Source organism: Tympanuchus pallidicinctus, unplaced genomic scaffold (genome assembly GCF_026119805.1).
Source record: "Tympanuchus pallidicinctus isolate F22 unplaced genomic scaffold, pur_lepc_1.0 scaffold1, whole genome shotgun sequence".
NCBI classification, from domain to species: Eukaryota; Metazoa; Chordata; class Aves; order Galliformes; family Phasianidae; genus Tympanuchus; species Tympanuchus pallidicinctus.
This window is the reverse complement of record NW_026294618.1, coordinates 105687840-105714527: the sequence shown is the minus strand read 5'-3', so window position 1 is coordinate 105714527 and position 26688 is coordinate 105687840. Positions and strand designations below refer to the sequence as shown.

Genomic DNA, 26688 nt, shown 5'->3' with positions numbered 1-26688 from the left:
CGGGAGGGGGAGGGAGCTGGGGGGAAGGAGCCCGCCCGCTCGCCGCCACGTCACGGCCGCGTGACGAGCTGCGCGGCCCCGCCAATGGTCTTTGCGCACGGCGCGGTGACGCGCCACCCCGACAGCCAATGGCTCGGCGCGGGGGGCGGGCCGACGGCGGCGGCGGAGGAGGAGCGCGTCGCGGGCGGCGGCGGCGGCCAGCGCCAGGCGACGCCATCGCGGCCCCGACGGGCGCGGAAGACGCAGTGGTGGCGGCGGCGCCCGCGGGCCGAGGCCGCTGAGCGAGCTAGGGGCGGCACCGGGCTCGCTGCCGCCGCTGCCGCCGCCGCCGCCCTCGCCGCTATCGCCGCCGCCGCCGCCGCCGCCATTTTGTGAGAGTGCCTCGAGCGGGCGCCATGTTTGTAAGGAAGAAATAGGGCAGCCATCTCCGGCCACCAGCACTTCCCTTCCCCCGTGTGTGTGTCCTCTCGTTCTCCTGTGCCCCGGGCCTGCTCCTCGAGCCGCCGCCGCCGCCGCCTCCTCTCCTCCCGCCCGCGCGGGGCGGCCGGGCGCAGCTGTGCAGCCCTTCCTGCACTGAGTGCCCGTTAGTGTCCCACTAAGTAACCGTGAGTGCAACCTTCATCATCGCTCCGCACGGAGGGACCGGCCCTCCTCCTCCTCCTCACCGAGCCGCCCCCGGAGCGGCCGTGCGCGCCGCCGCCTCCTCCTCCCGCAGCGGCGGTGTCCTGCCTTCCTCCACCTCCCTCCTCCTCACCACACCACGGCCAGCAGCATGGCCTTTGAAAGCCTGTTCTCCAAACCCCCAAACCCAGTTCTTGACCCAAACATGCCCGACTCTGACAGGCAACATGCAGGGGACGAAAGGTCGAGTAACATTCTTCTCTCTCTCCGCTTCTCATGTGGTGGTGATACGAGTGGGGTGATGGTGGTGATGATGATGATGGTGATGATGATGATGATGATGATGCTGTGTTGATGTGCCGAGGGGGTTAACGCTGGCGGGAGCGGTCACCTTGGGGTGGGGGGTTCCGGGGGGGGCTCACTGCATCCGAGGTGCCTTTGATGCATTGGCGGTAGGGTTTTGTTTTTTGGAATGCATGCGTTTTACATCTTCATTTATTTGTTCTGGCTGGGAAGAGGGGGGGCTGTTTTCCATTTCTTTCCATAAATTGCACTTTCCAGCGGGTGTCTGTTGAATGTCACCATTGTTCTTTTTCTCCCTCGCTCTGGTGCTGCTAGTCAGGTAGGAAAGGGTGTTTGAGTTGTTTTCGTTCATTGCTTTTGTTTGTGCAAAATTCTCACCAGATCCATATTTAACGTCATTTTCTTGCCAGATTACACCTTCCACGTTTAACTGGATCTTTTTTTATGCAGATTATGGTCTGACTGACGTTATCTTTGCCACCTCTCAATCCCCATGCGCAGAACACCAGAGTCCTGTTCCTGGTGAAAGGACCTCTGTTCCTCCCTCCCTTTCTCTCCTGCAGCTGCTGGAAATTCAAACCCTTTCTCCGGGCAGCTCTGGCCTTCGAAACTAGTTCCAAAAATACCATTGCAGGGCGACAGCTACCAGTCCTTCGGCGTTCATCTGCTAACACAAGGGCAGGAGTTAACATGCTGTTCTGCGACAGCTGCCTGTTGGTTCTGTCTGCCCCACACAGCTCCACAACCGTGCTCGGTCCTTGTTTCAAAGGGCTCGGGAGTGAATGTAACATTCCCTCACTGGAGGAAGAGTCATAAGCTCACTGTTACAAATTGGGAAACAGAGGGCCGTGCGAGCTGACTAACTTGTCCCTAAATCACCCTGTGACATAGCGAGGGGTTCAGCGCAGACCCCAGAGATTCTCATTCCCATTTTCCCCTTCGTACATTTAGTTTTGAAATAGTGTGCGTTGTGCCTCACTGTGTTCCTCAAAGAGTGGTACGTAAAAAGCAAAATAGCAGCACACTTGCTGAAGATGCGGCACATACTTGTTAGGTCTTTGCAGCAGAAGTGTTTTTGTTGAAAGTTCATGCATTCGTAAGGCTCTGACTTTTACTGTGGATACTTTTTCAGGCATGCTGTTTTGAAGCTCTCATTGAGAGCCCAAAAAAACTTTATCCACTGTTTTGCTGTAAGCATTGTTTTTCTAGTTACTAGTTCCTCATGTGATGTGATAAGCAGAGTTCCTCTTAGCAGCTGTTCTCACCAGTGAGCTTGTTAGGCTGGGAGATTGTGAAATAGGATAAATAAGTACTCCTTAACAGCCTGATGTGCTTCCAGGACATGATCATTTATAAACATTGCTCTATAACGCTTTCGTTTCAGGAGAGCAGAAGACTAATGATAAAATATACCTTCTCAATAATGCTTTTGTAAAACTTCTGCTTCCCTCTGACCTATTTGTAATCAAGTGGATTCTTCATACACCTAGCGTGTTATAAAACACCCCAAAAAGAAGTCTTGGTGTTGTAGTAGATACGTAAATGTAATCCTGTGAAAGCATAATACCTTGCCTAGCTGAAATGCAGAGTTTCCTCACCAGCTGGTAAACTTGCAAGGCCCAAACAAAAGCCAAGTCTTTCCCTGCTGCAGAAACTGGCTGTCTGGAGGGGGGCAGGAAGCTTGCAGAGGAATGCTTTTGAAGTGCTGAGTTGATTTTGTCCAGTCTCCTGGGCTGGGAGTTGAAAAGCAAGGTGTAGTATTTTAGGTCCGTTCTGTAGAAATGCTGTGAGTATGCTCGTATTGTAAGCTTACGTGGACTTTTGCTCTATAATTAATTTGGTGTTTTAAAGCTAATGTGTGTGGTTTCAGTGTGTTCTGCCTTGCGTTCAGTGTTTTGCTGCGTTTGTAGCTCAGTCTGAGCAGCTTGCTATAGATAAAGCCCATAATAGGAAGCTGGTGAGGTCATTAACTGATCAGTTTTGGACAGCGTTGAGTTAATGGCATTTCTGTAAACATTTATGAGTTTGGTATTGAACTGATCTGTGGAGTTAGGAGAAAGTTGGTGAGTGTTTAGAGCAGCAGGAAGTACTAAAAGCCTTTGTCTGTTCTGAGATGGAAGTGTTGTTCTAATCCAAAGGCTTTGTTTCCTTCTTTATGGATGGGGCAGCTAATTACATAAGGAAAGCTTTTCATTCTTTATGTGTTTTTAGTGAACTCGTGCTCTCTGATGTGTTTGTTCCATGCACCCAGAAAACAAGTGTCTCTTCTTAAGTTTGCCTGTATGGTTTTGTTTTATGAAGGGTCACTTCTTCTGTAGGTCATGCCTAGAGGATAAGAAGGAAGTCAGAGGAAGGGTGCGGGCAGATATCAACACAAGAGAATCTTCTTGTTTTATGGACACGTCCTGTGCATAATGCTGTGGGTGAATTTACTGGCTGGTTTCCCTTTGTATCCAAAATGGGACTAAATGCTTTCCACAGGTATACAGGGATTCAGTCCTCGTGCAGACTTCGGTGGACTTTGATTTTCTGACTAATGCTGAGCTGTGACAGGCATGAGAAGGACTTCTTTCTTTCAACTAGTCCTGCAATAGAGAGCAGTGCCAGATTTGGTGTGAGAAACATTAGCAAATAACTTCTCTGTGAATTTGAGTGGTTGTTTTTTTTTTTCAGTACCTAAAATATTAGGTTGGTACCTGGTTCCTTCTGTTGGCCATCTCTGCTTTACTGTCATTTAATCTCCATTAACTGCAGTAAATTTAGCAGTGACCCTGATGATGGGTCTGAGCATTGAGATACTAGCTCACAGCAGTGCAGGTGATGCTTTTGTGCCCAGTGTGGTCTTGGGAATTGCCTTCCCAGTGTAAGTCTCAGGCTCCTTCTGACAGCCCACAGTGCAACAAAGCAATTCTGTGTTAAAGCCAGCTCTCTGATGCACACCCAAATGTCCTGTGTAAACATTCTGGATAAAATTATCCTGATTTTATTTTGCCTTTTTTTTGTTTGTTTGTTTGCCAGTCAGGCTTTTCTGTTGCATTTCAGCTTCCTCCTCCAAGAGCCATGAAAATCATCCTTGTAAACTTCTTCATCATGCTGGAGACAGCTCTTACGTTTCGAAATTAAATGGGTAGCTGCTCTCTTGTCCATGATAAACCAATTTGAATTTTATGGTGTGGCTGAAGGGTTTGGTTCCTCAAGTTTGCCAGCTTCCAGAGCCTGCTCTGCCAGCTCAGTGTTCCCTGCCTGTGCCCAGATAAACCAGGCAAACTGTTGCTCTGCCACCCTATTTATATTTTTCTTTTCCCAGTTCCTTCTTCCAACTCTCTCACAGGAGGAGAACGTACCAGTTTTCCACTCTTGTTCTTGGCAGGCACCATCTTAAACTGCTGATAGAGCAGGTTTGTCTGGTTCCCTGTAATGGAGAGCTGCTCTGGGAAATTACAGTCAGTGGGAAACAAAAGGAAAAGCACAAGTGGCTGGTTGTAAACAGTATAGGTAACAGTAAATTGAAATCTGTATTATACACCTCAGTTAGGCATTTTCTCAGTTACTGCTTAGCCAGCAATATTTTGCATGCTGCTCTGCCTGCATCTTGCCTTGATCCCTGTGGCTCACCAGCTCTGTGTTGCGCCGTAGCAGCACTGATCAAGGAAGCTTTTGTTGAGCTGGAGGTCTCAAGATCTGCTATAATCAGTGCTCGTGCTGCCCAGCCCTGCCACTCTCCCAGGCCCCCTTGCCATAACCATCTTTAGTGTTAAAGTAGGTGATTGAAATGTGTATTTTATTCTGCCCGTGCTTTGATGCCCTCTGTCTGTATGTGCATTGTTTGACTTGAAAATATTTACTTACAGCTGTATTTAGGGAGATTTTTTGTTGTTGTTGCAATAGTTAATCACCAAAGAATGCATTCATAAGTTTTGTGATCCCAGCAGGCAGCCTTGTCGTGATTTATTGTCCATGAGCATGATTTCAAAACTCGTTTGGACATTAGGAAAATAGGAAATGAAGAGAGAATCGCTCCCTGATGTGCCCTGTGGGTATAAGAGGCTTAGTTCCCATCCAGCAAACCCTGCAGGAGTGGCAGAAGTGCATCTGACTTGTGTGGCTGTTACTTCTCATCCTGCTGGGGCAGAGGAGGTGGTCTGTGTGTATGTCTGTAACTTAGTGCAGAGCCCAGCCCCTGTTAGCAGAGGCGGGTAGGTGGCAGGGTGAGAAAGCAGGCCTTGTAGCCTGCTTGTTGGCCTCTGCTGCAGGAAACTGGGTTTTGGCACGTCTTATCCTTGCCTTTCTGGCTTCCTTTCCTTTATATGGGAGCACAGTATCTGCTAGAGCAAGCCTGGGTACAAAAGCAGAAGGTGGGTTCAAAAGCCAAGCAGCCTGCCCTGTAACTTCTCACTGCCAGGCTGTAGGTTAATATTGCTGTGCGTTTGCAGAGCAGTCAAAGCTAAAGGACAGCTGAAAGCTGTGCCCTAAGTAACCTGTGAAATGCTGGGAAAGGCTAGTGCTCATTAAACACTGGTTTGTTGCTAACTGCAAGCACATCTAGTTTTTGTCGTTCTTTTTCGTTCACAAGAGCTGTAGTGTAGTGAATTGCAAAGATTTGGTCAATTTTAGCCCTTTATCATCCTATTTTAGGCATGTGACTTTTGTGATGTAGTTGTGAGGAGTGATGAAGTAAAGGGCTGCACAGTCACTAGTGCTGCATGGGGTGGTGTGGAGCAGCAGGAGTGCACAGAGAACTGGAATAGAGGGGTTGAAGGAGAAACCTGGTTTGGGGTACTAAACAAAATGTCCCCATAAAGGAGTTAAGGAGAAGAAATACCCAGGGTGGCCTTTTTCCTTCTGGCTGGTGCCAGAAACACTTGAATTTTTCTCTTTCCTGCATTGTATGGCATTATTACAGATGTTAGCAGGATAGGTGTGTGGGGCTGCCATCAGCCTGTGTAAGTTGTGGGCTCTTAGTTTCATGTTTCTATATGTGATTGAGTTTTTGGACATCCTGCCTGTTTTATGATAACACGTCTTTAGAACTAATTGCAGGAAAAAGAGGTGAAGGTTGAACAGTGTGCTCATTTTAGGAGGAGATAAATGTTACAGTATTTTATTTTTGGACTATAAAATTTGGTTATCATCAGAAATTAATAGTTGCTTAAAATTAATTACTTGATGCATTAGGGTTCTGCTCATCCATAATGTTTGCACTCTTGTTCCTGCGTCCCTTCTGTGCACCAGAAGGAAAAGAGAGAGGTTTACATCCCATAATTGAGTTTGTCTAGTTGGGGTAATTCTTTTGGAACCTGTTAGTTGTTAGTGTTCTCAGGGCTTATCTAATAGATACAGTCAAATGCATCACACTGTAAAACAGTGTAATTATTTTTAAGTAATAGAATCACAGAATGGCCTGGGTTGCAAAGGAGCACAGCGCTCATCCAGTTCCAACCCCCTGCTGTGTGCAGGTCACCAACCAGCAGCCCAGGCTGCCCAGAGCCACATCCAGCCTGGCCTTGGATGCCTGCAGGGATGGGGCATCCACAGCCTCCTTGGGCAGCCTGTGCCAGTGCCTCACCACCCTCTGGGGGAAAAACTTCCTCCTCATATCAACCTAAACCTTCCCTGTCTTAGCTTAAAACCATTCCCCCTTGTCCTATCACTATCCACCCTTGCAAACAGCCGTTCCCCCTCCTGTTTACATGCTCCCTTCAAGTATTACAGGGCCAAATGAGACCTTTCCTCAGCTGTCAATGAAACCTACCAAAGATGAACTTAAAATAGTATTTGATGGAGTTTCACATCTTGGTTGTGTGATTTCATTCATGTAAGTTCTTAGTGTATGCAGCAGTATGAGTCTTGTGTAGCACCTGCTGTGTTTGCACGTGTACTGAGTAACTGTGTGAGGGGGATTAAAAAGGAGTCCTAAAGGGAAAACCCTTCTGTTTTCTTCAGTCCGTGGTGTGCTGAGTAGCTGCATTTACTTCTTGTGTCTTGGGCTTTGGGAGCTTGAGTTGTACATCTTTGAACATAAGGGATGTGATTTTTAAAAATGGTTTGGGCTGAGGGCAAGAAAGGTGATTGAAAGCTGAGTCCGGATGGTAGAAATTAAGCTGGAAATGTTAGAGTAATGGTGGGTTACTTCTCATGTTGTATAATTGGTTTTGCAATGATTTTACCAGACTGACTCTAGCGTCCAAATAATTTGGCTTTTGTGCCTTTCTAATCCATTTTGGAGATGCACTAAAATAGATTTGGGGCAGTGGAAATGCTTTACGGTTTTATTCCACGTATCCGTCGAGTTCCAAGTGTCTGGAAATTGTGGATTAGGGAGCGATCCATCAGCAGTGTTGGTTCTTTCTCCTGCCTGGTTCCTGGAGGAACCTCTTCCTGGAGAGGGACCAAAGGTTTCTTTCATTCTTTGGTACGTTGTCCTTGTACAGGGATCATAGGAAAGGATCAGTGCCAGTGTGCTGCCTTGGCTTAGGCTTTACCTCGTGGTGTTTGGGTGATGTTATTTAGTTTTGCCTTGCCTGCATTTTGGATATCAGGATTGCCTTTGCTCTCTCATGGGTTATGAGGAAACAGTAGTATCGATTGCCAACTCGTTTTAATTATTAAACTTCTCCAGAACTTCTCATGAAGAGGTTCCAACAGGTCAGGCAGCGGTAGCCAAACAACCGACTTAAACTGGTTATTTAATGAAGATGCTGTGTTTTCTCTTCCAAAAGGGCTTAAAATGCAGTAGGAGATGTCTGGTGTGTGCAGCAGGGCTGCCGTGTGAAGCCAGTGCATGGCCTGTGGAGTTGCTGCCTAATCTTTGGGATAGGTCACCCATGGGTGGGCTGCATGCTGCAGATAGGGATGTGCTTTTTCCTAAGAGGCTGCTGCTCGGGATGGTAGACAGTGTAAGGAATGAAAAGAGGATTGGTATGCCCTTACAGCTTGAGTGTTGTCTTCCAGCTGTCACTCTGTGGAAATGGATGAGGAGGAAGAGCAGTCTCAAAGCTCATCCTTTCGGCTTCTGATCGTGGTTCAGGCTGTCTGTGCCAGCGTGAGGAGCTCGCTGCTTGTGATGGCAGTCTGTGCTCTCACAAATGCATGTGGCACTGCCCATTCACTTGAGTGCAGCATGTGTGGAATCCACTGAAGTGTGCCTTTCTTCTAGCAGTGGTTGTTGCCCTTTCCCTATGATTTCTTTGCTCTGATTCTTTTTTCTTATTGGAAACGCAGAAGAACATGTATCAAATACAGAGACAGCAGATGCATCAGGTTTAGTTCAGCCTTCACAAATGCAAGTGTAGAATTCAGGGAAGTAACACGTGGCAGGAGGTAAGAGCAGTTGGCCAGTGTTTGTTCCTTCAAAGCAAAGGCCATCTTTTGACTCCTGAGGTGTGGGTCGTGTAAGAAACACATCCCAAATTGATCTCAGTGAAGGATGTTTCTGTGCTGCGTTGTAGGATAGTTGAAGGATAGCTGAAGCCTTGTAGAAAATTAATTGATGGTTTCTTGTTTTTATAGATCAAGAAAATGCTGTTTTTGTCAGACACTTCCAGCAATAATATCAGCAGACTGAGATACTGTGTAACTTCAGAATCCTCCCTGTGCTGTGCTGTGCAAAACAGAAGTTCCTATCGTCTCTTGTTACATCAGCAGCGTGACTGTGGGGATGTGCCAGGGGGGAAGCAGCATGAAACTAGGACCCGTTTCCTAGAAAATCAGCCACTAGCTCTCTTTTTTTCCAGACCACAGCTATTTGTTGACTTTCATTACTCATAGTGGGAAAGGAGGTAGTCCTGGTTCGCAGCACCGAAAGCCCAGCCCGGAGCTGCTTGCTCACAGCCAGCAGTGTGGAATAAGTGCTGGAAAGGGGTCGGCTCTGTGCTCGCTCAGCACTGTCCCACTCCTGTTCTCACTTCTGAGTGGAAAAAAGGCCTGAACTGAGGGTGCTTTCTGCCCTATCACTTCCTTCAGACTTCCTTTGAATTAAATCATTTCCAAGAAATGGTACATTTTAAACCATTACATTTTCAAATTATATTTATGCACGATTTATTTTTTTTTTATTTTTAAGCATTCTTTAAGTTTGGCACTTAGAAAATGCTAGGTTTTTGTGGAAATAATCCAAGTGTTTGGAGAGTAGAGAACTTTGGTAACCATACTTTGAAATGCAATCCAAAGGATAGTGTTACTGGGATTCTGCACAGTGGTTCTACCTGGAAAGTTACTCGAGCCCTGCACACATCCCAGAACAATAAATACTCGACAGCAGCTCCCAAAGGAACTGGTAGCTGGCAAATGCCTATTTCCCAAAGAGCAATTACAGCCTGTATTTTACTGAAGAAAGTATTTTAATTGGGTGGATGTTCTTGGTGGAGTGAGCTTTGCTTTCTGTGCATCTCTCTGCTCCCTTCTGGAGCCTTCTCCACTTGTCAAAGTTTGCTGCCTGCCATGACTTAGCAAACAGAGCTGTCTTCAGTACGTATCTAGAAGATGATTTTCTCTGGTGACCCAGGAGTATTTGTTTTCAGTTCCTTTTTCCATTTTGTGGTAGTTGGTGATCCACAATCCTATGTGTTGTTTGTGCTCTGTGGTTGTTAACAGTATTGGGTTCTAGCAGGTTCCAGGAGATGCAGCAGGACTAAACACAGGACTCATGTCTGTCTTTTCCCCCTTTCCTTCTCCCTGGCACACGCCTTTATTCTTACAGGAGGTCAGAAATGTGGCTTGCTTCTTTGTGAGTATAGGACTGAGGTGGACAAATTGCACAGTGATTTAATCTAGACTAATTACTACTTCTGCCCTAATACCTGTTACTGCCCTCGGCGCTCATTTAAGAGTCACTGTGTGCTTAAGGGCTTCATTCAGCAGTCCAAGATTGTTAACTGTTCTAACTGGAATAAACTATTATTATGTTTTGGTTCCCTCTTCTATCATTTAAGTATGGTCTGCTAATTTGAATATTTTCAATTTGTATTGCTTTATTATGATCCAGGAGGCAAGGGAGAGTTGGATACTTTTCCTCAGAGGAGGAAATGCATTCTGGCTCCCCTCACTTACAAATACTGAAAATACTAAAATCAAACCCAAAACAATGGAAATAACTGACAAAGCTCTGGACAGAAATTAAGCACTTTGTTCATAAAGCTTAAAACCTGATATTACAGAGACAAATAGCCTTAAAAATTAAGAGGTGCCTCCCAAATCTTCTAAACCTTTTGAAGCCTCGAGGCAGTGAGAACTTCATGTTCCTTCTGGCTCTTTTGTGGGGATTTTTGCTGTCCTTCTCTTGCGTTCTGTTAAACCTGTCATAGACCTGGTGGTGCTGCATGAAGAACTGGAGGGCAGGTGGTGGAAGTAGTCAGACAGAAAGGCTGGGTGCCAGTTTCACTGCTGGAAGAGAGGAGTCTGAACTTGAGACATGAGCTCAACAGAGAGTGTGCTCTTCCCTGTCAGTACGTCTCTCCTGTTGTCTCTATCTTGTGTTATTGTAGTTATGTAATTTCAATGCAAGGATTTTTTTTTTTTAATTCTTGATCTTATTATTTAGTGTTACTGTGCTCTATCGTGGTCCTATTATTGCTGCTCAAACATTATTCAATATCATTATATCAAAGTCTTAAATGCAGATATCTAAGAGCTTAAATGCAGATATTCAGTATTTGCATCATAGCGATGGACCACCAGCACTCCTATTGCCTTCAGTATCAGCACACTGCAGAGCTTGCATTCTGGTTTCACATAGTTGGGTTTGCACCTTTTTTAGTGTGTAAGTAGCATTACCAATTTTTTTTTTTCTCAAATAACAGATACAAAGTTATCTGAAAGTGCTGTTGGAAGGTTACCAGCCTTATCTTTGGGTCCCAGGTTCATTTCATTTCTGCTGCTGTTTTCTTTTACACCAGGAACAATTGTTGAGTGGAAGTGGCTTGTTTAAATCAGGGTGCCTCGGGATCATTCTGTAGCAAAGGAGCATCAGACATGATGGATCATTAATCCTGCTAGCTTGTTATCCCAGGCAGACTGTGGGCAAAGTGGGTTTAGTTCAGGCATCTTTTGGTTTGCGTGCTCTAGTGGAAATGCTAAGTCACAGCCTGAACCATTGAGCACCTGGTGGGAAAGCAGGGCCAACTCAGGGCATCCCCCCCTTCCCAGACCTCACTGAAGGGTCGGAGATCCCTTCCTGCCTGAGGCCTTCCCAAGGTGAGCAGCTCTTCTCCTTTGTTTTTCTCTCTGCAACTGCTGCTTTTGGGCTCATTTGCTGTAGCCAAAGACTTTGCTGCCCCGCTGTTATTGCGGTCCTTTCCATCTCACTGTGGCATTACACATACCAGATCATTTTACTTTTTTTCATCTACCTTTGTTGCAAGTGAGATCAAGACCTGCCACCTGCCTTTTCCTTTCTCAGCAGCAAAGCACAGGCATATGAAAATGTCACCTCTTGGCAATGACAGGAGTATTCCTATATTGGCTTTAGATCCCTGTATTTCAGGAAGACAAATCATCTCTGAATATAGGAGTGTCACAGGGCGTGATAAGTTACAGCTTTCCTGGGCTTTGCAGTCTGTCCTGAGGTTCTTGTAGCTGTTTGTCACTTCTTCTTTCTCTGACAGAAAAAAAAATATAGCAGCAGCTTTGAGGGTTGATTTTTTTTTTGTTACCAAATAGTTTCTGTTAAAATACTAGTGGTTTTCCCAGGCTTTGGACACGGATGTCAAACGATTTTCTGCTTAAACAATTGTACATATTAAAAAAAAAAAGTATCTGTGCAGTTGTAATGGTGTAATTGTTCTCAGCTGTTCCATAGCAGAGATCTGAGCAGATCAAAGATCTTCATTATTCCATGTGTAGAGAAGGCTTTGAAAGCCTCCAATGCCCAGTTTTTCAGTTGTTTGAAGTACACAGAGGCATAGATCACCATTTACTGTGACTCCTGGACTTGTCTTCCCTGCCTCCCACTCCTGCATTCCCACAGACATCAGAACGTATCCTGCAAGGAACTCAGCAGCCACTGGCTGTGCACAAACTTGCAGCCTTCAATAGCATGTAGTTGCAGTCCTGTTTCATACAGCACTGATGCTGTAACACCTTTGAATCTTTGGGACTGACAGTTCTGTTTTAACACTCCATCACATGGATTGAGCTTTGTGATGTTTGTTTACTAGTAAATGAGGATTCTGACTTCTAAGAGTTGTGATTGTGATCTTGTTATGTGATTTTCTGCTGTCTGCAGGCTTTTCCCCTTGCTTCAGCTGGCAGCATTTCTTGAGTTTCTGCTAAATCCACTGCACTGAGGGTGATGGTTTCCAGCACTGGGTCACCAGTGGTGTTTTCTGGCAATCTGTAAAAATTCAGGATTGAGTTCCTGTAAGGTTCTGAATTCCAGAAGCAGTAGAAAGTGACATAGAGGTATAGAGATATAGAGCCCAGTTATTGAAGTTTGGGAGTAGTGTATTGTGTGCATTCACTGCTAAAAGAAGCAAATGCCAATTAATAGAAGAGGAATTGAGGTTGCTTCAGCAGTGTGCAAGGAGTAGGGGTTGGAAAGGCTTTGGTTTGTGTTGTGTTGGATAGATTTCTTCCCAGGTGAAATAGTTTTGGAGTTGTTATTTGGGTCAGAATGTAAAATGTAAAGGCTTAGTAACCATAGGTCTGTATTTTTTTCCTGTATGAGTAGAGATCAGGACAAACCTTCCTATTATACCTGAAGTAATGCACTCTGTATTATCTATTTATTTTGAGTCATCCTTTGGTGTTACTCCAAAAAAAAAAAGACTTTTCAGACAGTCACACATGCAGAAGTTGTGGTCTTGTGCGTGTTGCTCCTCCTGCAGTGGTTGTTGTGTCAGTTACTGCTGTGACATGGGGAGCAAACTCCTGCAGAAGTCAGTGCTAGATGCTTTGGAAGAAACCCACAACAACCCCACAGAGCCAACAAACACGTGTCCTAGCAAACAGCAACATCAGGTGTCTGTGTTCTGTGGATATTAAATTGTAGCACATGGACTTTACGTGTCAACTACTCCTTTTTTCTCCTCTGCTACTAAGAATTTCTTTGAAAGAATCAACGTAACCGTGACTGTAATTCTCCTTTTTGGAACTGCTCAGGACGTTGGCCGTTCTTGGGAGGTGCTTTAGTTGCAGGAGCTGGTTGGTGTGCTGATGGAAACGCATTCCTATTACGGTGCATTCTTTTCCCTGCAGTTCCCAACTGTTGGTTTGTGTTATTGCTGCTCCCGAACGTATGATTTCCACTTTAATTGCCTTTGAATTTGGCTGAGTCTGTTCTGCAAGTAGAGCATGATGAAGACGTGTTTAAAGTGTTGTAGTTGAAGCATTTCTGGAAATGGTTAAAGTGCCCTTTCAGGTTGAAGTGGATTTAGGTGATATGTTGAAGCTGCAGTTTTAGCTAGCGTGGGCAAAACTGTGGAAGAACAGAAGGCTTTTGTTCTGAGAAGTTCAATATATTTTTTTTTGGCAGTACAATTAAAGGACGTTTAATGGCTTAATTCCATTTTTCTTCACAAGAAAACCTGAGTATTTTGGGGGTGTTGTGTGTGTTATAATGTGTATTTGTGTGCATGTGACAGTGCAGCTGGTGGAAAGAAATACTGCGTGCTTTTCTTTTTACTGTGCTGTTACACAGTTGAGATGGGTAACATGACAATGTTATTGTATTTTTCCTCCTACAGAGAAGATGGAGAGCTTGAGGATGGTGAAATAGACGATGCAGCTTATGAAGATGTGAAAGAACATGGTTCAAAAGATGATAAACAGAAAAATGAGAAAGGACACAGAAAATCACGGAAGAAACGCAAAAAAGAAAAAGAAAAGAAAAAGTCCAAAAGGAGAAGACGGGATAAACATAAGGTCAGGAACTGCAAACCAAAAAATGGAAGTGCTCATTTTAATAGCAGCTTTCCAGGTTTAGACAAGAATCCAGGGAAGTAGAGAAGTTGTCTGAAAACAGTATTACTATACAGACAGTCGTTGGACTCTGCTTTTTGTTGAGTTTCCTGTCTTAATGTGCATTTCAGCCTTGGAGGATTTGTTGAAGTAGACTTTTGACACATGGCAGTGCATGTTCATGTGTTTCAGTGAGTTTGTGTGGGGTGAGAGATCGTAAATCATTAAATAATCAAGCTATAGCACATTCCAGATGATAGGCAAAGCTAACAAGTGAGTTTCTAATTCAAATGCATGCGTGTCATTGACTTTTTAAAGAAAAACAAAATCAGATTGAGTCTAATTGTAGTTTTGTGATACACATCTTCATTGGGTGCTTGTTTACTATCAGCAAGGGTGATGGTAGCTGAACAGTAGGGAGTGAGCTTCCTTGCTCAATTCTGTTTGTTCAGTTAATTACTGTATTTATGGAAATGGAAGATCTCATGCTAGGTGGGTGAATTCTTCATTAACTTCATTAAGATGATGTGTATAATGTACATTTTAATTGGTTCTGAAGTAGATGCGGGGGATTTTTCACCTAAAAATTTAAACTCACTTGTCATTGACTAAAAATCACAGCACTGTAGAATTCTGGTGTGGTTTTGAGGAGAGTGGCAGAAGAATTACCATTGATTTGTGTACAACTAGTTGTCCCTCTAAATCTTCTGCAAAACTGTACATCTAAGTGCATCTGGTATGAACTAATGCTCTTTTCTCTCAGCAGAAATGGAGTGCTAATCTGTTCTTTGGTCATGTGCAAGTTTTTAGCCCTCTCCAAGATTTCTTTTAGCCTTCCAGCAGCATCTCAACTATGTTGCAAAGAAGTAGGGCTCTGAGGCAGACCCATGGGAAACTGATGTAACCCAGTGTAACCACATAACCCTCAGTGTTTTCATGCAGAAGCCTCATAGGATCAGATCTCTTTCTCTGATAAAGAGAGTGGGTCATCAAAGAGTGTGTTTTCTTTGGTCTCCCCCAGAGGCAGAGGTTGAGGACAGTTAAGAAAATGTTTTTATACGCTGGTTTAGTGCTCCCTTTAAGTTACTATGCAGCAGACCAGTTGCATAATAAATTATATAACAGCATTTTAGACAGCTGTTTTCTTCTGTTTGTTTTTTTCAGCATAACTCTCCTTCCAGTGATGACAGTTCAGACTACAGCCATGACTCTGATATTGAACGTACAGAAAGATCACATAAAAAAAGTAGCAGTTCTTCATACAGAGATTATGATTCTTCGTTCAGTCAGGTAGTGCTGCTTTGAGCTGATGTCTCGTGTGTTTATTTGGGTATGCATATGAAAATGCTGATGTCAAAGATGCAGTTTTTGAAAGCTGATTTGATCACAGTGCCCCTTCTCACAGCTTCAGACAATGCGTGTAAGTCTCATGTCCTCTGAGTGGAGGATGTAAAGCATCATCTGGAGCTTAAATGTAGGTGATGTAAACAAAGTTGATACAAGTTTTCTGCTGTGCGGAAGTAAGTAAAGCTACGTTGGATTTGGACTGTACAAAGAGGAAAGAGGTTCTTGAAAAGTCACCTTGAAGTATCTAGAGTGGGTGCTGCTTTGTGATAGCTCAGTTTGTCCTGGCTTTTCTCGGTCTGCGCAGCTCAACAGCTCTCCTGGACCACTGGGTGAAATAAAATGCCGTTCTTGACAAGTGAGACGGAGTAGCTGGAGGCTTGATGGAACTGCATTACTTCAGAGGAAGGGATGCTTTCCTTTTAGCCTGAAACCATTCCAGAAAACTCCAAATGAGCTTGATTTATTAGTGAGCTGAAAACGCTGTCTGCTGAAACTAGAGAAGGGACAGTACTGGCTTGGGAGTGGCCTTAAGGAGTATTTCATCCTGACTGATGGGGGCGGAACAGATTGTATCACGTGTGTCCAACGTGATCAGGAGATGCAGATCACGAAGGGAAAGACTGAATTCTCACCATGGTTCTAATGAACCGTTTTAACAAGTTGAGTTCTAATTCTGCCTGCTGTTACTAAGAAAGAGCTTTGTTGTTAATGTCAACGCAGGATTTTTGTTGCAGTCCTGCTGACTTTCCCTGAGTGGATACTCTTCAAATTGTTTTACTCCGTACACTGAAGTAGCCTGAGTTCCAAGAAGCAGCTTGCTTGCAGTCTCCACCAGTCTCTAATCAGCTTTGCTTCTTGACAAATGTCCAATAACTTCTCAAATTCCAGCAAAACAAGCATGAAAGAATCTTGCTGACATATGCTATCAGTACAAAGCCTCCAAACTAAGTGTGAAAAGCTTGAAACTGTTTGCATATTATATTGTCTGTAGTAACATAGTTAAAGGAATTCTTGAAACACGAGTGCCACTGTGTATTCTTACATACCTAAGCTCAGCTGTGAGGATCTCAATATACAATGTTTTTCTGAGCATGTTCTAAGCACTTACCTATTTTTTTCTCATGCTGTATTACCTTCTGTTTGTTTTTAGAAGAAAACCACTCAGAATGTGAAGGATTGTGTACATGAAAATACTTTGTCAGTCCCTCTGAGAAACATTCTGGAGTATAAATGCTGATGCTGTTCTGTTGTTTGGTTTCTTTTTAAAACAAACAAACAAAACCTTTTCCCTATATGCATTCAGAGTCAAAAGTACTAATTTTTACAGGATAACTGATTTTCACTGTTATTAATGCTTGTGCAGATGTGTGGTCAGCATGACAGTATAGCAGCATAAAAGCAATTGTTTTTGTAGGGCAGTTTGGAGGGGTGGTGTCTGAAATATTGAGCTGGTTCTAAACAATGCAATCCCTTTCATGCAGCATGGACACGTATCTGGAAATTACATGAGTTCACAGAAAATGCAACATAAAAAGAATGTAAAGAGTAAGGAGTATGATGACTACAGTCATTACAGTGATGAGAACTTTGGTAATTATAACGAGGAGGAAAAAGATGAAGATTTTGCCGATCAGCTCAAACAATACAGGCAAGCTAAAGAGACCTCCAGTAGCGATTTAGGACCTCCGTTTATGAAAGAACCAGTGAAAAAACAGGGGATGAAAGGGATCCAGAAAGGTAAGATGATTTGAATTGTTAGCTGTGGCGTTGGTGGTGGTAGCAGTTGTGTCCTGTGTCATTTCAGAATGTTTGTGTTGAGAGCTGTGTGAGGAGAGCTGCCAGCTGTGGCTCTCCATTGGGCTGGCAGTCTCTCATCAGGATGTGGCATGCTGTTTACTGGGAAGGAATAATAGTGTATGGGTGCACTTCTGCCTTTACTGAGGGACAAAACTAAGCGTTGGGTGACGTGTCAATAGTAAATAAATAACCTGTTTAAAAACAAACAGACAAGATCTCAATTGTGTGACTGCCAGACTAAGAAATCATACAGTTGTGAAGTGCCTTTCTGGTGGAGTTCATGAAAGGGTGAAGAAAAGAGTATGTGACCTGTGAATTCCAAAATGTGGCTTAGGCCAAAAGTACATACAAGCCTGCTTAAGGTACCTCAAAATTTTGATGAGTGCCTAAGTTTATCAGTATGCCCCTCAAGTGTGCTATGATCCTTTTCTCAACTTTTTTTCCTTTTCAAAGCTGGACTGATCCAAAGGCCATGAGGAAGTGCTTCTCTGCAGAAACATACTTCAGAAAGAGTCTTGCTGCTTTTACTTACCTGTGACACAAACATAATCATGCAAGCATTTTTACTTGCACCTTTCATTTGGTGTCTGGTCATAACGTTGTAGTGCAGTTCATTGAACCAGCTTACATCTCTGCCTCTGCTATGAGGAGACCTTGAACTCCCTCATCTTTTGGACTCCCTCATCTTCTTGTTTCTTTTTGTTGTCTTGGGGCATGGAAGGTTAGGTGAGGGAGACAGCAAGTGCCACTTACATTTATTGCACAGGTATCCTGATCTACCATCTGGAAAAATGGCACTTCTTTGGTTTTTGTGTGAGATAAAAAGTTGGCACCAATAGCATTTGTGGAAACCATTGATTCACTTTGAATAATTTTCTCCCTTTGTTTATCTGCCACACAAAATCTGAGCAGGGTTTCCTATGAGTGTGTACATATCTTACTAGTTTGCAGGGAAGATGCCATTTTGTAGGAAGGTAGTAAGCTTTCTTTCCTTACTTTTGTGACAATCTTTTGTCTTTTTTTTGGTTCAGAACCAAGTAAACTCACAAAAGTTTGGCAGAATCTGCTTAACTGAGACCAAAAAACGTTTGTTTCACATAGTGTTTGGTGGTACTGCTTCAAGATCTCTGTCTTTGCAAGTTGCAGCCTTGCTGTGGAGGGTGGCTTCCACCTGAAGCAGGTGTGACATCTACAGAACTTGTTTTCTTTGGTTTTAAATCGATTACAAAAGTAGATAGAAACTCTGTCTCAGTGTTTTTAGTTCAGACCATGACTCATGATGTGCTGATAGCTGGAAAATTACCACCCTGAAACTTCCAGACAGCTGAGTGTTATCATATTCAAAGATATTCTGTCCCATGAGGTTATGGTGTTTGGCTCCTTTCATGTTTTCAGATATATGTGCACCCCTGGGTGTCAGTTGTACTGATGAGTTCTGTGTTCAGAAAGTGCCCAAATGGCACAAAATGTTTTAAGTATTTGGGCTTGTTTGAAATCATCTCTGCACTTCCAGTTGTGAGAAGCTTTATTGAAGGGGATTAATTGTGTGTGCACTTTGTCAGTCTGCTATTGATTTAAAGAGCTTTTCAAAGAGCAGGCAGTTGCACAGAATTACAATTGATAGTAGTTCTACCTGCCAGCTCGTGATTCAAGATAGCATTTAGGAATTCAGATTGCAAAAAGATACTTGGCTTTATGTTTGTCTGCATTGGATGTCTCCAGATAGCTGTACTTTTGGAGGACATTTTAAAAGGTTGCTGCTGTGTTTCAGGTATTTCTCAGCGAGGTAATAATTATGGGGTTGGCAGAGGACGTGGAATGCAAAAGAAATTGAAGCGCAAGGATCGTGGAAGAGGAAGAGGGGGCAATAAAGGGTCTGATGGCTTTCATGAGGTATGTGGAATTAAGTTCCTAATGCAATTGTTTCAGATGCCTGGATGTCTTGCTTTAACAGAAGTGTATTTATGGCTATGTGGTTTTTTGCTTGTTCTCTTCCCTAGAAAAGTTAAATCCCTTTACTTGAATTTTCCTGCACTAGATGTAAAAAGTACAGCTGATAACTTAAGCTGATAGATCATTGTCTTGGCAATAATAATAATAAAAAAAATAGAATATTTTTTGGTTATGAATGGCATGTTGACTTAAATATTAACTTTCTGAAAGGTGCCATTTTGCTACTATTGATTCACCTCAGCTTTTTCAGTAAAAAAAAAAAAAAAAAAAAAAAAGGCTACCTTCACAGCTTTTGCCAGTTTTTATTCTGATTCGTGAAGGATTCTTCTTCTTTCCATAGCTAATAGTGGAAAAGGAGAGATCCATACCTTGGCTTTCATTTAGCTGAGACTCCTCTGATGGAGAGCCGCAGTTCTCACAGTGCTCAGTTGGAGCATTTCAATCTTCCTTGAGCCACTGTTTCAAGTTCTTTGAGGTGTTTGATGGTCACTGGTTTTCAGTGCCTCCTGAAAGACCTGGGACATTGTTTTCATCTGATATTGGAGTTCATCTTGAAGGGGAGCAGGCATTAGATTCAAAACTCTGATTGAAACAAACAGCTGAGAGTTCTCCGAGTTTAATGCATTCAGAATAGAGAACAGATCTTAGCCGATCCAACTTGACCACGTCTGCTTCTGAATGTCACTGAATCCATTAAGCAGTGTCAGTGTTTTGTGACGTTGCATAATTTACCCAGTGAACTGATGTTCACGTTTCCAGTCCAATTGCAGTGGAGAAGCATAGCTATTCCATGTCAGAAGGTCCTACTCAGCAGTCAGATCCCTGCTCAATTTTGTAGAAGTCTGCCGTTGGAAAAGCCTGATTCCCCTCCAGATCAATAGATGACTACCCTATGTTGCAAAAAAGGCATCAAAATCACGTGAGAAGGGAGTAGAGGGGAAGGATTGGCTAAATATAGCCTTATGGCTACAGAGGTAGACCAGAGGTCTGATTATTCAGCTCCTGAGTGGTACAGGCAATACTTCAGTTAAAGAGTTATTGAACTACTAAAAACAGTAAATTGTTTGGACGTAACACCATGCGTGGTGGTAACGTGGTTAATAAGGATTTGATAGCAATGGACTTGTGAAGGAGCTGTGAAGGTAAGCAGGTTGACAATTCAGAATGTCCTCAGCAACAAGAGGAATGCTAGCAGGTCGTGCACCACCTGAGCTGCTATTCAATCCTCTTTGCTTGCTCTCTTCCCAGAAGTGCTGGTGGGTTGTCAGTAGCACTTACATGCCCAAAGTCTTCCCACTGGTCACATGGGGGAGCAACTCTGTTGCAAAGCATCATGCAGTTTGGAGCCAGAAGGGCAGAGGAAGGTGAAAACCGAGTGGTGATTTGGGCCAGGGCACGCAGTGCTGGAACAGGGCGCCTGGAACAGAGTGTCATCTTTCTGATACCTGTCTGTGGGATAGAAATGCCAGCTGTTAATCAATGTGCTTGCCAACGGGCAGCAAACACTGCATGATTTGAGAGGAAAATGGGAATTATTGCGTTTGGGCTGTCGTGCAACTGAGTTACTTATTTGACGTGGTGATAGGTCACAGAGGTGCTTCTCAAAGCCTTGTGCAGAGGAGACCTGAGGCAGGGGACACTTGACTTAGTTGGTAGCCATGAGTCAGCCCTGCTCTTTAGCTTTTCCAGATGAAGCATGAGATGTTGTGTCCATTCACTGAACTCACATCTGTCGTGTTGTAAGAAATTTCTGATCTGATTATATTTGCAAAAGAGTGTAAAACTCAGTATTAAAGCAGCTAAGAAAAGGTATGTGTGTTTACCTTTACTTTGAGCTGTGGGTGTAGTATTAAGAACTTAATCCTGGTGTAGTCAGTCACACTGTGGGCTAGCTGCTGCTCCAAATATGCTCTGAACATTTCTTTCAGTTTCACTAGATAAGTAAACATCAGCAGAATGTTCATTTTTCTTACAGGATGGCAAACCAGTGAAGAAATGGGTTAATATGAGTCAGGAATTCATCAATCAGCACACAGTGGAACACAAAGGCAAACAAATCTGTAAATATTTCCTTGAAGGGAGATGTATTAAGGTAAATGTGCACTGTGTCTTGTCAGCCTGCTTCTTTGGTGTGAGGGAGGGCAGAAGATGCACTGTGCTTTTTTTACTTCAGCTGATGCAAGGAAAACTCGTAGGTTGAAGCTGTGTTTTGACTGCCTCTCTTTTACATCTTTATAGATAAATGCTAACAGAAGTGCTTGTGGAAAAATATCCCCTCTGTTACACCTTAGGGTTATGACTGATTCTAACAAGTGATTGTGTCTGCTTGCTAACATATGCAGCAAAAATGTCTTTGATAGCATTATAAACTTACACTGGCAGTGTCTCTTCTGTAAATATGTAACAAGTTTTGCAAGTATGGAATCTGCAGGTAGTCAATGATTTCTGAATGTAGTAGATTATTTCTGTGTTTTGTGCTACCAATAATTTTGAATCAGTGAAGAAATTGCTTAATTATGCTGAATTATTTCTCTCTGTAAAAAGTGAGGTTGTAGTAATAGTTCCCTTACCAAAGAATCGAAGTCATCTTCCTTCAGCCAGCAAGTGGAAGGCAACAGAAAGAAGAGAATCCTATTCAGAGCAGTCAGCTGTCAAGCAAAATCCCTAGCAAGGCAGCCTGTTATTGCATTAGAACTTTGCTATTGCTTCATTTTGAAGCTTACGCTGCTGTGAAGTTGAATCCTGTGCTGTCAGAATAGTTCAGTCAGTTACAAATCACACTCCGTGCTTCTCAAATAAGTGAGTGCACCATTTCATCCAGCTTTTCCGTGTATGTCATGATAGAACGCGTTCTGATGCTTTTTTGTATTGTGAAATTAAGGGTGAAAATCAGTGTGCTTTTCTCCCAATTGAGGGGGCAAATGAAACGAAGGCGTTTCGCTGGCGTTCCGTATTTGAGGATGTTGTGCTCAGTGAGATGAGTATTTGCTGCCACCTTCAGTTGTAAAACAAGTAGTTGAAATAATTATTTTCAAGAGAAATACACTACAAAGAATGTACAAAACCCCCACCTCTCTAGCAGATTAACCCTAAAGTGCCAGGGTTGGCAGCCTGATGTCCTACGTGGAAGAGTAAAATGCTTTGCTTATTGGACTTCATGGTTATCTCATGTGCTGTTGAAACAAAATCAGGTTTACTGATGAAGTGCACTGTTGTCTATATGTGAAATGCCTTTGATTAGGGATTGGTTTAAATGTCTTTTTAATGCTAACTGCTAGATGGGAACAGAGGAGACAACTGGTACAGTAGGATCAGCTTTTTTTTTCCTGTCACCACCAAATGTGTTATTTGGAACTCAGATTCAGCAGTTGTCTCTCTGTGTCCCACTTCCCCTGTTCAGATTTTCTTTAGGTGCATACTTGCAATATAATCCTGTGTTAGCAATTATGAAAAGTTTAAATTCGGTGAAGCAGGATGCTTGAGATGTGAAATTGAACTGCTCAGCATTTCGGACTGATAACGTCTTCCTCTTGTTATTATAGGGAGAGCAGTGTAAATTTGATCATGATGCAGAGATAGAGAAGAAGAAGGAAATCTGCAAGTTTTACATACAGGGTTATTGCACCAAAGGAGAGAACTGCATTTATTTGCACAATATCCTTTAAAAAAAATACTTGAACTCAAGCAGCTGTTCGTATTTACTCCTAGTGCACATAAGTGAGTTTAGAGGGTGGCTGTGTCTCTTCCTAAAAGTCTATACCAATTTCTGTGTAGATGTACTAGAGGAAAATAATTTCTTTGCTCAAATGGGAGGAGAAAATATGATGTGTTTATCCATGTATTTTATATACTCTTACAGCTGTGTATTTTTTAATCTCTGCTGTGTTCTAGCTTTGTTTATTCTTTTTTATCATAGTCAAGTCAAAAACAATGTTAAGGTGACAGTGGGATAATTATTAGCAGAATGACAAATGAATCTAAAAGGTAAGTTGGTTGTTAGCTTTCAAAATTATTAAGATACTGTTTTGGAAAGATTAAGTGTTCCTGTAGAACTGAAGAATTACTGACAGCTGAGTTTCATACACGTGTCACAGTGCAAACTGATCATTAGCCTTTGTTAGGAGTCCTTAACATATTGCTTACATGAATTCCCTTGCAAGTTTTACCACACAGGAGCAAAATGTTATCAAGGAGATAAGTGCAAATTTTCTCATGCACCCCTGACTGCAGAAACAAAAGAGCTGCTGGATAAGGTGAGCAGTTTGCAGTCTGTAAGCACGAGCTTTGTTCCCAAAAAGAATGGGGGATAGTCCTGGAAATTTCCAGGGGGTGCTGGGGAAACGTGATGCGATACAAAAGCAGTGTTAAAACTTCCCTGTTGCTGTTTAGCACTGCAAGTCTGTGGCTCGGTCCCATACAACAGGTTCCCTCTTGCCACCAGTTATTTTTCTGCTGTGTGAGACTGGTTTAATTTCACAGCTTTTGTTTGTAATCATAAATTCTTTCTGACTCCCTTTCTGCATTGTGTAACAAGGAGTGTGACTTTTATGTTGCCTCCTTCACCGACCCAGAGGCTAGATCTCATCTGGGTGGAGAAAGGAATGAGATGCCTCCCTTGCATGATTCGTGGAATACTGACCTTTGTGCTAAGTAGTTACTGAAACAGTTACCATATCATGGGTCTTATCAGAGAAATGATGCAAATGTAACCCTAAAAAGTATGATGAATTCTAAAATAAGTCATTTATGTCACTTAAAGTGACTCTGTGAGAGAAATGGACTTCTGTACAGTTGTCCACTGGTGACTATAAACTCACAAGCTGTTTGCTGTGTTACTTTGTTGTAGGTTTTGAATAATGAGGAGGAACCACAAAATGAAGATGAGAAGGAACTGGAGGAGCTCAGAAAGCGTGGCATAGTTCCTCTCCCTAAGCCACCACCGGGTGTCGGACTGCTGCCCACCCCAGCTGAGCAATATCCATTTTCTGAGTCCGATATAGAGAATTACCAGGATCCCTCAGGAGATTATAAGAAAATACCATCTCTCTTTGAAATTGTTGTGAAGCCCACTGTGGATTTAGCACACAAAATTGGAAAAAAGTAGGTTTTTGCATCTTCTGTAGAATTCTCCTTAGGATGTGGCCACATAAATGCATGAAGCACTCTTTATTTCCATCAGAAGTGTATACTCCTGAGTACATTGCTAAGTTAATTATTTGTTAAACGCAGGCTATCAGTTATTTACTTAATGCTCTCCTTGAAAGGATTACTTACTGAGCCTTGACCTGTCAGAAAGCTACTCCTTTGGCTCTCGTTCTGACTCTGTGCCTGCCTTGTCTGTCCCAGTTTGCAAGCTGAGCAAAGTTCAGTCTCCCAGTTCTGTCTCCTACAAGCTTTACATGTTCAGCTCTTGACCAGAGACTTACTGAGGCCCAGTGAGTACGCACAGACATCTGTAAGAGTGAAGAGAGAGGAAATAGCTAGCAGGCTGTTGATCGTGATAGGTGCAGAATTTGATTCATTAAGTTTTTCTCTGCTTACAGGCCACCAACCTTCTACAACAGCTCATCACCACCTAGACCACCGTTTCAGGGGAATGACCCGCATTCTCAGCATATGTATAACCCAGGCTCGAGCCCAGGGCCTGGACCTGGCATGCCACAAGGACATAACGGACCACCAATGCACCCAGGTTCTCCTGGACATCACCCGTGTGCAGGGCCTCAAGGAATGCCGCAGAGTCCTCCTATGCAGGGCGTCCCACCAGGCTTTCTGGGACCGCAGAACCAGAGCGGCATGCCTATGCAAGGACAGCAAGGTGGTCCTCCTCTGACACCACCAGGCCTTGGTGGCTCTTACAATGCCCCTGGAGTTCAAGGACATATGGTGAACATGCCAAGAGATAATCATTGTCCTCCGGGGCCGCAGTACCAGCAGATGCCTGGTGAACGACAGCCGAATATGAATTATGAGCCTATTCAGAACCCGGCTGACTTCTATGACAATTACTATTCTCATCAAGCTGTGCATAACTTCCAGCCAGCAAATAACTCTGGTGGTAAGGACCTTTAAGAATTGTTGTTCCTTGATGTGGTGGTTTGTAGCAGTACAGCGTTGAATCATCGTGGCTTCAATGCTGAGCAGGGGGAAGAATTGTAGAGCCGCACCTCCTTTAAAATCTTCACCATATATTTATTTTCAGCTGATGCCTTCCAGTCGTGCAATACATCCCATTAATTTTGCTTTATTGTGCTTTAACTGCTTTGCTGTGGAAGCCTGCTCAGAGTAGCTGCTGACTGCTTTGTTTTTTTGTGCTGCAGATGGAACATGGCATGGAGAATTTACAGATCACCAGGCTCACCTCATGGCTCAAGAGTCTCATCAAGGTGGAAGCGAGTCAGACTGTATGGGTGGTCATATGGGCCATAAACCAGCCATTAACGTACCAGACTTCCTTCCAGCAATGCAGAAAGCCCTGTATGTAAGGCTTAGTCAGAAGCATCAGAGAGATGGAGACTCTGTCAGCAGCCAGGGTCAGAGGGCAATGAGCAAAGAAGAAGGTAGAGTTCATTTTGTTTGTGTTCAAAATTTCTTTACTGACCATACGTTACTGTGGAACAAATCTGTTGGTTTGAGTTTTCATCACGTTACCATTTGTTGTTATTGTGAGTGGACAAGTACCAAGTCAGTATTTTCAGGTCAATTTGCTTTTCTTTCCAGCTCGTTCTAGACTGGATTCTAAACTGAATGCTTCTGAGTAACTAGTCCTTCTGTTTAGGGGTCTTTCAGAAAGCAGTGTAACAGGGGAATGGTCCTCCTAGCTGCCTCCTTGGGGTTGTGTTATGTAGCAGGTATTTGTGTGATGCAGCTAGCACTGATCAAGCTCTGCATTGGCTGTGTGTTAGGTATTGCATTACTGTGCACTAGGAGTTGCTGATGTTGGTGGATCTCCATTTCTCGTTTTACTGAGCCAGAATAAACCACTCATCTCCTTCTGTGAGTATGCAAGTTTAGATTACAGATCAGAGCAGGCAGCTGTGTTGTTTAGCTATATTACTCTCCAGTAAATTGGAGAAGATGATGGTTGAGAATTTATTTAACCTTTAAATATTCATATTTCCCCCCATTCTGAATCTTGACCTCTCCCCTAAATGTTCTAATTTGGATGGTAACGAAGCAGCAAATTCCACATTTGTAATGCATCTGTTTTTAAGATGACTGGAAGGCACTAGTCTACTTTTTTTTTTTTTTTTTCTCCACCCATCCCACGTGAAGTGAAGGTCATTTTCATCTCGACTCTTACTGTTAGAAACAATTGTTTGGAGGCAGGTTATTGTCTTAGTTTCAGCTGGGATGGAATTATTTACTTCAGAGTGTCTGGTATGATGCTGTGTTTCGATTGTAGGAGAAAAACAGTGTCAATAACACACTGATGTTTGTAGCTGCTGCTAAGCAGTGTTGCACAAAGCCAAGGCCGTTTGCAGCAAAGAGCCCGAGGAGCTGGGAGGGGACAAAAACAGGGCAGCTGACTTGAACTGGCTAAAGGGATGCTCCGAACTGTATGGCATCATGCAGAAGGAGTTTTGAAGGGGGAAGCAATAAGTGAAGGGCTGTGTGGTGCATAGCCACCTGCTGTTGTGAGAAGTGTGGAGAGAATGCAGCAGAGCTTGGGAGTATCTGAGCTAACTTGATTTTTTTGTTACTTCAGTTCTTCATCTGAATTATTTTTGTCATACTGTTTTAATGCAGTGAATGAGGACTTGGTACTGATAT

The 26688-nt window shown here is 43.3% G+C and overlaps 1 protein-coding gene across 1 annotated transcript in view; it reads left to right on the top strand.

The window, feature by feature from the left end:
• The first annotated feature begins 334 nt into the window (after positions 1–334).
• The window catches only part of ZC3H6 (zinc finger CCCH-type containing 6), a 29279-nt gene continuing 2925 nt past the window's right edge, over positions 335–26688 (top strand). Inside the window, exons 1-11 of the mRNA XM_052690650.1 lie at positions 335–864; positions 13605–13782; positions 14983–15108; positions 16647–16902; positions 18734–18855; positions 20891–21007; positions 22458–22571; positions 23061–23168; positions 23762–24015; positions 24459–24973; positions 25236–25475. Of these exons, the coding sequence (XP_052546610.1) occupies positions 773–864; positions 13605–13782; positions 14983–15108; positions 16647–16902; positions 18734–18855; positions 20891–21007; positions 22458–22571; positions 23061–23168; positions 23762–24015; positions 24459–24973; positions 25236–25475 (2122 nt within the window). The 5' untranslated portion in view covers positions 335–772. The remainder of the gene's footprint in view (positions 865–13604; positions 13783–14982; positions 15109–16646; positions 16903–18733; positions 18856–20890; positions 21008–22457; positions 22572–23060; positions 23169–23761; positions 24016–24458; positions 24974–25235; positions 25476–26688) is intronic.